The 14,157-nt window shown below is 45.7% G+C and overlaps 1 protein-coding gene across 1 annotated transcript in view; it reads right to left on the minus strand.

Annotated features, from left to right (window-relative positions):
* Positions 1 to 14,157, minus strand: part of tp73 (tumor protein p73) — a gene marked incomplete at both ends in the record, with an annotated part of 41,505 nt that overhangs the window by 23,841 nt on the left and 3,507 nt on the right. Inside the window, 3 exons of the mRNA XM_080860426.1 lie at positions 2,239 to 2,487; positions 10,667 to 10,817; positions 11,022 to 11,117. Of these exons, the coding sequence (XP_080716552.1) occupies positions 2,239 to 2,487; positions 10,667 to 10,817; positions 11,022 to 11,117 (496 nt within the window). The remainder of the gene's footprint in view (positions 1 to 2,238; positions 2,488 to 10,666; positions 10,818 to 11,021; positions 11,118 to 14,157) is intronic.

Below are 14,157 nucleotides of genomic sequence, written 5' to 3' on the forward strand. Positions count from 1 at the left end.
ATCCGTCTGAAGTCCAATGAAAGACGAGTCCTTCCTTTCAAAGCACTCCTGGTCTTTGCGTCCTTGTGTGTGCAGCACGGCCCTCACACCTTTTGTCATGTTTCCAGACGAGTTAGTTTTTATCACTTTTTTAGTTTTGTTATCTCTCAATGATTGAGTCGGTACCCGCAGTCAAAGCTGAGCTCCGCTGATGTTTATATGATGTAGTTCGACACCGTCAAGTTAAAAACACACACCACTCTTTCTGTCTGGCAAAGCTACGGCTGAAGTATCTGAGCCACCCAATGGTGTGCAGGATTCCCAACAGTCCATCCTTCACGCTCCTTTATAACAGCTATGAATCACTTCTAGAGAATAATAATCAATGCATTCTGTGCACCTCTTTTGTGCGGCACACACACACACACACGCACACATGCACACACACATGCACACACCCACACACACACACACTTCACGCTCCTTTATAACAGCTATCAAATCACACCCACACACACTTCTACAGAATAATAATCCATGACTTCTGTGCACCCTACGTGAGGTGAGCCAGTGAGACAATTCTTTGTCACACACACACACACACACACAGTCCGTATGCATGTGAAGGAGAACATCACTGCGTAACTGAGCTGCCTGTCAGTACAGGTAAAAGAGGTCGGCAACTTCTCTAAGTAAAAAAAATTCACGACTTTCTTAAAGACCTGCCTGTTTGAGAGCGTCCTTGTTGTCTTTCAGTGAAACACACACACACACACACACACACACACACACACACACACACACACACACACACACACACACACACACACAGAAGACCTGCCTGTTTGAGAGCGTCCTTGTTGTCTTTCAGTGAAACTTTGTGAGGATTCTCCCAAATGATTTCTGTATAGTTATTCACTGCAGCATGTTCACATCAATGCTGTTCATAGCAATACACGATGGAAATGACAGGAATGAGGGGGAAGTCTAGAGTTAAACACACTTACACAAACACTCAAACACACACACACACACACACACACACACACACACACACACACACACACACACACACACACACACACACACTCATGCTCAAACACATGCACACACAGCCACAGACACAGAGACACACACACACACACGCGCTTACACATGCACACACAGGGCTGTCTGTGTGTCTGTGGCTCCACAGACACACAGACACACACACACACACACACACACACACACACACACACACACACACACACACAGCCATACACAGCCACACACACACACACACACACACACACACACACACACACACACACACACACACACACACACACACACACACACATACACACACACACACACACACACACACACACACACACACTCACACACACACACAGCCGCATGCATACCGACATCTCTACAGAATCACTACTGCAGAAAATCATCAGTGCAGGGATGTTGACAGCCTCATTCACAGAGAGAATAGGTGCCACTTCATGAGTGATTTCACACGAATGCCTCCTCTTTAAATAGCCTTCAGAAACACTAATCCCATCCCAGCCAACTCTACTCATCCAGAAGCAACGCTCCTGCTCTGGGCTCCCCCGTCAAACACACACACCTCTCTGACACAGCAGAGAGAGAGAGAGAGAGGGAGAGAGAGAGAGAGAGAGTGAGGAAGAGAGAGAGAGAGAGAGAGAGAGAGAGAGGAAGAGAGAGAGAGAGATGGAGAGAGGGAGAGAGAGAAAGAGAGGGAGAGAGAGAGGCAGTGAGAGGGACAGAGAGAGGCAGAGAGAGAGAGAGAGAGAGAGAGAGGGAGAGAGAGTGTGTGTGTGTGTGTGTGTGAGAGTGTAAGAATGCAACAGGACATTTACTGTCAATCACTTGGCCCCTGCCCCAGTGCCCCAACACCCATTTCCAAAACACACACACCTCTCTGACCATAACCTGACACACACACACACACACACACACACACACAACTTTCTGACCATAACCTGTGTGACCCTTAACAGTCACCATCATGCCCATCACCATCCCCAGAGACACACGCACACACCCACAATATCAATCACACATAAAAGCGTGCGTGCATGCACACACACCCACACACACACACACACACACACACACACACACAAAGTCACAATCCCATAGACAGACAGACACAAGACTCAAGAACACACACACATATATATACACAAACACACATCTCCATCTATCCCCACAACCCTCACGCATCCCCACACACACACTCACCGTCCATGTGGCGGACTTGGCCGTGCTGGACTGCTGGAAGGTGACCTGGAAGGCGTGGGGCCCCGGGTAGTCCGTGTTGGAGGGGATGGCGGGCGCCGGCGAGGCGGCCTCGAAGGTGGAGTTGGGCTGGGCGTAGGGCGAGGGCGTGGGCACGCTGGAGGCATTGTCGGACCCGAAGGGGCTGGTGGAGGAGGCGCGCTGGGTGCCCAGGCTGGACTCCATGCTGTTGCTCAGGAGGCTGTACTGGGACTGACACACAGAGCACAGCACACACACAGGTAAAGGTGCGCTCGTCTTTGGCTTTTTTTTCTCTTTTTTTCTTTCAGAAGGGTTGACGGGGGGAGGGTGGTAAGTTAGTCAGACTCACTTACTCGCACTCGCACACACACACACACACTTAGGGTGGGTCTGGTTACAGCTTCTGTAGGATTTAAAGGGCAAGCAGCAGTAGAAGTCAAAGCAGTGGGGCAGAGGGGGGGGCAGTAGAATCTTCAGCAGTTACCCCCGGGGGTAAGTGCAGAGTTGTAAAACACAGGCGTTATCTGTCCGCTGCCTAATTGCCTGCCGTACCCCTCCATCTCCGAACCAGTCCTCCTCCCCCCCTCCCCTACATAAACTGCGCTACTCTCTTTGTTTCTTTCTCTCTCTCTCTTTCTCTCTGTCTCTCTTTCTCTTTTCTCTTCTGCTGAAGGTGAGCTGGCAGAGGCTCTCTGCACACAAGCATGATGAGCTGAAAAGTTGAACAGCACCACAACAGAAGACCATTCTTTAGAAAAGCGTATTACTTTCTCTACTTCAGCACAGCAGCAGAAAAACTAAATGAGAACAATCGATGATAAAGTGCCTGCTATTTATATTTATAACTATAGCTATATTTAAGAAACAGTGACATCAGAAGATTGCAAGTGAAAACAAAACAGCTTATCACTTTTACACCTCAGCAGTCAACAGAGTGAAAGCAGCAGGGCAGACGTGTGTAGACCGCATAAAATTCACAAATGCTCTCAGGTTGGCTCGTTTAACTCACAGAAAGTAAAGTTTGTTTATCACTCAGAAAGTAAAGTTAGTTTATCACTCAGAAAGTAAAGTTAGTTTATCACTCAGAAAGTCGTTAAAGCTATGTCATAGTTAAAAGGCTCAACAACTTCCAGCCACAGGAGCTCGAGGACCAATCGGATCAGCTCCCTCCACTTCCATCTTCACACTGATCTCTACCCTGAAGCCCTCCGCACAGCCCAAACCAACCTACAGGCAGGGGTCTCTCTCTCTCACACACACACACACACATACACACACACACACACACACACAAACACACAGTCAACACACACACAGTCAACACACACACACACAAACACACACTCTCACACACACACACACACACACACACACACACACACACACACACACACACACACACACAGTCAACACACACACACACACAAACACACACACACACACAAACACACACACACACACACACACACACACACACACACACACACACACACACACACACACACACACACTCACACACACACACACACTGTAGACATGCATAGGGGGTGAACTGATATGACCCTCTTCCCTGTAAACCCTTTCAGTTGACTGGGCACTGTGCCCACACAGTCAAACCGCACACACACACACACACACACACACACACACACACACACACACACACACACACACACACACACACACACACACACACACACACACACACACACACACACACACACACACACACACACACACACACACACACACACACACACACACACACACAAACACACAGTCAACACACACATACACACACATACATAAACACTCAATAACAAGTTGCGTTCCGTACATGGAGAGGCATGTAGAAAAGTGTGTCTGAGTGAGAGTTTCTCTCCACTCTCTGCTTCAGGTGCATACCTCAAGTTTTTCATACAGCAATTGCACTGTAGCTCACATGTTTTCAGTTTATACCACCATAACAGAAATACTGTTCGCCAGTCCCAGCAAGTCAACCTCAAAAAAGCATTATGATATGCAAAAACAAAACACACAAAAAATAACATTTACCTTTTTCTTCACGTAGTACATCATCCAAAGTCTTTTTTTCTCTTCAGAAATGACCTGAGCGCACTTCAGCAGCCTTAACACCTGCAGACACAGGAGGTCTACACTATTCTCTGTTTTACTCAACGCAAGCCTTAACACCGGCAGACACAAGAGGTCTACACCACACTCTGCTGAACTCAACGCAAGCCTTAACACCGGCAGACACAAGAGGTCTACACCACACTCTGCTGAACTCAACGCAAGCCTTAACACCGGCAGACACAAGAGGTCTACACCACACTCTGCTGAACTCAACGCAAGCCTTAACACCGGCAGACACAAGAGGTCTACACCACACTCTGCTGAACTCAACGCAAGCCTTAACACCGGCAGACACAAGAGGTCTACACCACACTCTGCTGAACTCAACGCAAGCCTTAACACCGGCAGACACAAGAGGTCTACACCACACTCTGCTGAACTCAACGCAAGCCTTAACACCGGCAGACACAAGAGGTCTACACCACACTCTGCTGAACTCAACGCAAGCCTTAACACCGGCAGACACAGGGAGGTCTACACCACACTCTGCTGAACTCAACGCAAGCCTTAACACCGGCAGACACAAGAGGTCTACACCACACTCTGCTGAACTCAACGCAAGCCTTAACACCGGCAGACACAGGGAGGTCTACACACTTGCTGCCCAGGTGCTCACCCATTCATGCAAGCCTCCCACTCTCCTGCCCTCTTTCTCTCTCTCTCTCTCTCTCTTTCTCTGTTGTTGTTGTTCCCTTCCTAACTTTTCACCAGGTGCCCGTGTGCCACACCGCAGGAGGGGAGAAGGGAATGAACGAGAGAGTGAGAGAGTGAGAGAGCGAGGTCGGAGGGATGGAGAGCAGAGGAACGCACGCTGGCCCCGGCGGAAGCAAAAACACGGGCACAAGTGTGTACACGCAGGCAGAGCACCTCCACACACACCTGGCCTGAATCAACATCAGCCGAAAGAGATGATTGTGTGTGTGTGTGTCTGTGTGTGTGTGTGTGTGTGTGAGAGACAGAGAGAGAGAGAGAGAGATGAAAGAGTATGGTTCAAAGGTCAGTAGGTAGTGTGGGTCAGATAGTGGCAGAGGAAAAGAGAGTCTGAATGCGATGGTGTGTGTGTCTATTTATGTATGTGTGTGTGCGTGTGTGTGTGTGTGTACGCACGTATGTGAGGGTGCATGCGTGTGTGTGTGTGTGTTTATGTATGTGTGTGTGTGTGTGTGAACCTTTTCCCCTAAACTTAGTATGTAAGTTCATTTAATAATATCTAAGAAATACATTTCTGGTAATTATATAAGGGTTATATTGACCTGTGAAGATTTTCTTCACATCTACTTTCTAAACATATTTTTCGCTATTTCAGTAAAAGGATTTCACGGGTAGATCAATGACATTTATAATTTGAACAAATATTTTACATTTATGGGATTCATCATATTCTGAATTTAATATTTCTTTGTAAAAGAGTATAAAGTTGGTCATACTGATTTTAAGAATTAAAGATTCATTAGATTAAATATACATTTGTTTTTATTTCTTTTGCTTTCCTTTTTTTTTAAATATCCATCAGGTACTTTTGGTCTGCAGGAACTTGTAGGACTTTCGACTTTAACAGGAACGGCCCTTTGCTCAGCTCTCAGGGGAAGGAACCACCGCACCCACAAGCTGGCGTGGTAATTTAGCTCTTCGATTGCAACGTCTATTCCGAGCATTACAAATCAACAATACATTTGTCCAGCGGCGGCACTAACATTAGACCATTAAACCCAGACTAACATTAGACTATAAAACCCAGACTAAAACAAAACTGACATTAGACCATTAAACTCAGACTAAAACAGCACTAACATTAGACCATTAAACCCAGGCCCAGTTGAATTTTACTAAGGTTGGTAACACCCGAATAAATGTCTTAAAGGCAGCTGTAGTTACTATATATACTATATAAATACAGATAACTGTACTACTGTTGATTAATATAAGCCTATATTTCAGCTGATGTTTTGTTATGTTCATTCCATGTGATGTAACAACCTTGACAAGCTCTTGACTTCCACTTACGTCGTGTTTAACCAACCAAACCATCACTGCAAGACCCACCAAACAATTCCAGGGCCACACAGAAGTAACCCAGAGAAGGTACTCATGTCTCCCCAAAAGACACAAAGGTTCGGACCGCTCAAAAAAGGCCACAGCTCTCCTTCCTGATTAAAATTTTTGTGAAGTGTGTGTGTGTGTGTGTGTGTGTGTGCGTGTGCGTGTGTGTGTGCGTGTGCGTGTGTGTGTGCGTGCATGTTTGTGTGTGCGTGTGTGTGTGTGTGTGCGTGTGTGTGTTTTTGTGTGCGTGTGTGTGTGTGTGTGTGCGTGTGTGTGTGTGCGCGTGTGTGTGTGTGTGTGTGTGTGTGTGTGTGTGTGTGAGGTCTACACCAACAGTCACTTTGAAGGCTCAGTTCCCAAGCTTAACACCCAATGACAATGGGACAGACCCGGACCTTAACCCTGGCTGAGTGTACATATCTAAACAGGCAGATGAAAGCGATCCCTTCAACAGGCTTCACCTCAGTTCTCCTCTAGCTAACCCTCCTGCCCACGGGCCTGGGTGACTGGACGAGCACCCCCGTGTCTCTGAGCCAGTCACATGGAACTGGCCACAGACACGGACACTGGCAGAGTAAAAATACAGTTAGACATGTAAAGCAGTAACACACCTTTCAGAGATGTTTTTTTTTCTTACATCAGGGGCTTTCCATGCAGGTGGGGGGAAAACAGCAGCTGTACCATCCCAAATGTTGGACAAGATCCTCAGAGACTGTGAGAAACTCTCTCTCCCTCTCTCTCTCTCTCTCTCTCTCTCTCTCTCCCTCTCTCTCTGTTTCTCACACAATCTTTGTCTCTCTCTTCATTTAGAATACTAAAGAATGCACTTCAACAAGTTGAAACACAACCATAGCCTCTCTGAATGTGCAAATGTTTTAGTGTGTGTGTGTGAAGGTGTGTGTGTACTGCATATGCACCTACATCATGCAGGTATAACTGATGAGTGTAAAAAAGTTTTTCTTTTTTAAATAGGTGAAGGTCGGTAAAGAGAGACACAGACATTCTGGACATGGACAAGCGCACACACACACACACACAAACACACACACACACACACACACACACACACACACACACACACACACACACACACACACACACACACACACACACACACACACACACACAACAAAGCGACCAACTACACACCAGTGTGTGGGTGAATTCCCCCAGCCTGCTTCACACTAATCATCTATGACCATGCCTCTGCTGATGTACTCTGACCATCCGAGAAGCTGAAGCTGAGACTGAGCCTGAGAGGTGAGAGAGTCTTCCCCAGCTTCACACACGGCTGTGAGAGAGGCACCTCAGAGCACAAACGGGTGGATGATTTGTGGCCACAGAGGAGATGGCAAAGACGAGAGGCACAGAGCAGAGACCTCACAGAAGTGTAACAAAACATCGCCCTCTACTGACAGCCTCTGATAATGCGCATCTCATGAGCTTAAAGCTGTCACCAGAAGCACCTGTTGCATAGTCCTGCCAGCACTGCGTGGACTGCATGCAAAAGCCTACAGAAACATACTGTTGCAGAAACGCTTACAGCAGCTTTAAAACTGTTAAAAACTGGTTTGGAAACTTTATCTGGAAATGTAACCAGCTACTAACAAAATACTTAAGAGAAAAGCTTGTAATAAACAATGATGCACGGATGCTTTTCATACAAAATAAAACATAATGCGCAAAGTTTGCAGAGTTAACAACAACATAAATCACTTTATATCCCCGATTCTACATTAACACTTTAACGTCCATACGTAACCAGGACAGCAAAGCTGAACAAGCTATAACCAATTTAATTTAATGAACTGCCTGAAAGAGAATCACATCACAACCAGCCCAACATTTCTTCCCTGCCAAATACTGATTAAAAAAAAATGATTTAAGTTAATGCCCCATAAAAATCACCCTAATAATGAGTAAATAAAGTGAAAATAAAAACGAACTAACTACCTAAAGCCTAGTGTTACTGAGCCCTGGCGTGGGAGTGTGTGTGTGTGCGGGTCCCTACCGTACTGAGGCGTCTTGTTGAGCCACGGGTGGCGAGCATCGCTATGGGCACGTCTCCATGGATGGAGCGGCCGCCTGCCCTCCCACCACCCACGTCATGTGACCCTGGTGCCGCTCAGGTGAGCTATGGATCCCTGCGGGGCTGCCCCTCTAAGTGCCTGCGTGTAAATGTGTGCAGCTGGGCTGGAAGCTGTCTGGTGACCGCTGTGGCGTGCCGTGCCGCGGCTGGGGTGGGATGAGGGAACTTCTACTGAGCGCGCTCACTTTAACTTCCAGCGCTCTCAGCCTCGGCCTTCAACACAGCCGCCCATGCAGCTCACAACAGAACACGCTCCGCCCACCCTCTCACACCCTCATGACTATTCATTAACCCGGCCTGCAGGTCCAGACTTGCCCAGGCGGGGGCCGGACTGCGCCCGGCAGCCCCGAGAGGAGGGGCGAGATGAGAATCGATTTGGACTTGCACCTTTGCTCAGGAAGAATTGACCCGCCAGCGTTCTGTGACGCGTGACAGAATCCATTTCGGAGAGTCGTAATGTCACAAGATATGACTGCCGACAGAGATTGGTTAATTACCCAGAGGATCGGATAGGAGGTCACCACAACATCTCACCGGACCTCACCTGAACTTCACCTCATCTACGCTGCGCTTATCAGAGCAGGGCTGGGGGGACCTTAACCTTCCCTTTGGCCATGTCAACACTCAGTGTGCATAAGGACTTCTTCTATCACATCATATCAGTCGACAAGGGCCTATGTCAAATACAGAAAACTTCCAAAGAATGAAGTGAAAGTCAAAATAGTTTGCAGCACATGTAACCGCATTGAACATAGAGATACTCCATAGATCGCTTTAAGCTTTGGCTTTTACCTTCAACAAAACAACACAGATAAATTCATTTTAGAAATTAATTATTTTTATTTTTATTTTAAATTCAAATGTTGTGTTTTGTTTGTATTTTACATATAATGGATGTATCTATTTGTAGCGATTTCTCAACAAACCTTTAGAATATTCATGTCAAACGTATCTCAAGTACTGTGCGATATTGGCCAGCTGTGTTTCAATGAAAATTTAAAAAAAATCGAATTAAATTAAATTAATTAAATTGTAGGTCTTTTTCACACATTTATACCTCAAATCTTTTACATGATACATTTAGGTTTAAGTCTGAAATATTTAGCTTTAAATTACACCAAGGGGGTTACTTCAGCACAAATAAATATATCTGATTTAACGATATAAATGATGAACATTTAAGCACTTTCTGAAGCAGAAACATTTACACATCCAGTCACAGTCAGTGTGAGGAGACACACAAAAACAACAATCTCTCCTACCCAATCCACTCTCTCTCTCTCTCTCTCTCTCCTCTCTCTCTCCCTCTTTCATTTCTCTCTCTATTACCTTTCTCTCCCCCTCTCTCTATCTCCCCCTCTCCTTTCTCTCTCTACCCCCCCCCCCTCTATTTCTCTCTCTCCTTTCTCTTTATATCTCCCTCTCTCTCTCGCTCCCTCTCTCTCTCCCTCTGCCCCAGATGGGTAGGCAGCAGGTGTCTTGTTGCTCAGGGCCAGGGGGACTGCTCTCTAATTAAGGTGACACCCTCCCACCTAATCCCACAGCACACTGCCCATGCTGCAGAGAGAGGGAAAAGACCTCGGGAAGAGGGAAAACACACGGAAGAGAGGGAAAAGACGGGCGGAAGAGGGAAAGGTGGAGGGAATATGGAGAGGTCTGGAGGGAAAGGCAACCATTACCCAAAACGAAGATGGATGCTGAGAGACACAGGGGAATGATGGGCCGTCATACAACAAATGACTGAATGATTAATTGATTGACTTATCAAATGAATTATTAAATTAATGAATAGGGCAAAATATTTCCATAACACTGGACATCCTTTAAATTGATGGCCAGCATTTCAACCATAGACCTGCATCTGGCAGGTAGACTAGTTGCCTGAAACAACTGAAGGTAGTGTTCTAGATGCTTAACAAAGACCTTTGGTCAAAATGCTATTTTTGACATACATGATTGCATATGCGTGACAAGAGAGTGTTTTCCCCCAGTACCTTGTATAGATTGATAATGTACAGCTGTTAACATGTGCCCCCCCCCCCCCCCCCCCCCCCCAAACTAGCCCTCCAACATTACAGTCTTCTCCCCCCTCTGCAGTCTCACTCACTCACACACACACACACACACACACACACACACACTTACCATGACGTTGTCGTTCATGTCCCTCATGTGGTAGACGTCCATGCAGACCTCTGCCCTGTTGCCAGGCATGTTTGAGGGGGTGCCCCGGTCCCCATGGTGACCACCTGGGTGACCCCCCGGAGGCATCTCATAGTAGGTGCTGTCTGGCTCCCTGTGTGTGTGTGTGTGGGGGGGGGGGTCAGAGGGGAAGAGAGCACTGAAAGACTGCACTGTCTAATCATGCAAACTTGCAGAGAAACTTCGACCTGTTATCAGTCTTTATAGTAATCTATTTTTGACTATATCTGGCATGGTGTATGAATCTGCTGTCTGTCCCATGCAGTGGTTGTCATGGAGACGGGGTGGGGGAACTTACAGGCTGCTCCACAGGTTCTCAAAGGTGGTCCCGTCATCAGCTGTCGCAGACTGGGACATCTTAGCAGAGGGGCACTCCACCGACGGGCAGATCACTCTGGAGAACACACACACACAGGTTATCAAAATGATTAAAGACACAAAAACACCCACGTACAAACCAGCACCAACCCCTTAATCCAAGGAGGCTCAAAATTCTCCTTAAAAGGACCTTTGAACATGACAAATTCAGCATCGTGGACAGTAGATATGATGTGTACTCTGAGAAAATAGTGCGTTGGATATGTTACAAACATTACTCAAAAATAACACTAGCCCTCATCTAGCAAATGGTCCAGTACCTGACCCATTATAGTGTCTGATGATAGAACTCACACATAACCATTAAAATAAGCGGAACTTTTTGGAAGATTCTGAAATTTTAATATATTATAATTATAAACCCTTCAGCAGGGGAGTTGGAACATTCTACTAAAAGAATGTGTTCATCAATGGTGTAAGATTCTCTGATTCCACGATGGACCCAGATATTCTTAAGAATGCTCATTCTACAGCATTCAGAACACATCGGTGTGACAGTACCTGTAGATATATAACCAATCGAGCTGGCTATTTCCCACCGTCCAGCTCTTCCAGACACAGGTCAACTGCCTAGTGAGTGGGCTTATTAGGGCCAGTGGTGACAGTGAGCACAGTAGCAGGCTGCGTTCACAACCCCTTGGGGCGCGGAGGCAAAAACAGACACAGAGCACTGAACCCCTTTCAACGGTCGGACCAAGGACTGAGAATCAATTTTAAGAGTCCCATGATTTAATGGATGAAAAAAATACATCATAGAAAAATGGCTTCATCATGTAACACTGCGTCTGGAGTAGGGTTACATTACAGGGTTCGCGGAGGCCAGCTCCCACTACCTGAAGCGGCACTGTTGGCTGTCCCACCAGGCAGAGAGATTCAATGAGCAGCCCCTGAGATACTGGGATGGCAAGCCCTAACCTGCCCCGGCCTTCCCCGAGAGACACACTCAGCCTGGAGGAGTACGCTGGGCTAGACAGCCCTTTCTGAGCTCACTGATCAGTCTGGATGGGAGGACGATTCTGTACTCTTATAGAACAAGAATACCACGCCAGGGGCCAAACACAGACGACACACACTCTCGGCCACTCACAGATGCTAATGAACACACAGACATGTGTGCATGTACATACACATGTATACACACACACACACACACACACACTACACAGCAAAACAATATGCGCAAATAAAGATGGAAGACAGACAGACGAGTGTGCCACGGCAAAGCGATATTAGCTCTACGTGCAGATATAGCCTACTGTTATGCTTATATATTTGAAATGGTTGGCTACCTTGGCAGCTAATGAATCATGTATTTTCCATGACAAACCAACACCAACTCTCTGAGGAGCATGTTGCCTTTTTGAGTAGCCTAACTACTCCCCCTACTGCCGAACAGGGTCCTGCCCGAATATGGGCTGCGCAGGTGACAAAAAAATCGCTTACGCTCGGGCCGGGCTCTGATGTCAAGCAATTATCTGAAATATCTTAAACCTAATGTTACACATGAGATTATGCACGACATGTTCAATCGCCCTACAGCGAAAGAATATGTGTAATTTACCACATGCGCAAATAATGTGCACTATTCTGTTGTTCTGTTGCTATGAGTGGGCTATCAACAGAGAAGCCAAATAAAACAAATAGCCTATGTGATCATTTTCATGTCAAGGAAACTGATCGACATCTTTTACATATTTCACATTCATAATTCATATCACTAACATTCAATCAAGTGGTTCTGAAAAAGCGAATTTGTAATTTGCAGTTATGTCATTTTGAAATGATTTTAGGTTTGCATTTTTCTCCAACTTGGCCTACCCTTTGAGCCTGACTGGGCGTCTCTTGCCGTAGATGAGCAGTAAAGAATATACTTATAAAACCACAGAAATTAATCATTCTATTATTTTAGCCCAGGCTTTATTGAGCTCCGTCGTTGGTGAGAGCTTCTCCATGAGAAAAAACGTTTGAGGAAAAATGTTGCATTTCTTCTGCAAAATGAACAGACGACAATAGACGGTAGAGAACGTTGTTTTAAACTATCGTTTGTAGCGGATACAAAATGAAAAACAGCTTTCACAAAAGTCACTCTTCTCAAAACTGCTTTGCTGGTTGCGCGCCCCCGGGAGTGCCTGGTGTGTACGCTTCCACATCTCCTCAGCAACGCGACCGTCGCTCTGAAAACTGTGGCAAAGGTTTGTCTATTTCCGCTCCACACACTCAACATATGGTTGAAATATAGATCCACATTCAACAGAAAGTTACAGTGGACACTCAACTTGCTTCTGTCTTTTGATGCGATGGCTTGTATAGCCGCATATTTTAAAATAATGCTGTGTAAAGGAGTTACGCCTTCCCTGTGATGATCACCACATCACTCACAAACACTTAACACTTAGCCTTTATGAGGGCCTGCGCTTTGCTGTATGTACACATAACAATAATCAAAGAGAAAAATATACGGACCTACATCTTGTCCTCATAGTACAACGTTTTTTTTCAGTAAGCAACATCCAACCAAATACCACACAATGTTATAATAATAATAATAAAACTACCACTATTAAATAATAATAATATTATTAATAAATATACTGTTGCTACTACTACTACTACTACTACTACTAATAATAATAATAATAATAATAACAATAACAACCAAATATGAATAAAAAGCTTGGTGTGTAAGGCGCCAGTATTTCTTCCTTGTGGATTTTATGGAGACAATCTGGTGAATAAATTCGACGAATATATTCCCGTGATAACTACCACCATGAGAGCACTGTACCAGCACAATTAAATAGACAACTGGGGATTGAAAAGGGCGAATTGAATTTGAGCCTAGAGTGTAAGGTGTATCACAACGAGGCCTTCCTTAAGTTGTTAGCTTGCTGTATCAAGTATGAACACTAGATAAAGTAGCCTATCTGCGTCAGTCATGGTCAGTCACGACAGGTGCATCCATAACTCGCGTTTTAACAGAATTATATTTCCGAATGAAAACCGTATTAGGGATATACTTTTAAATGAATTAAATAGCAAACACGTTCTCTCCTACA

The sequence above is a fragment of the Sprattus sprattus genome, assembly GCF_963457725.1.
Source record: "Sprattus sprattus genome assembly, chromosome: 2".
NCBI classification, from domain to species: domain Eukaryota; kingdom Metazoa; phylum Chordata; class Actinopteri; order Clupeiformes; family Clupeidae; genus Sprattus; species Sprattus sprattus.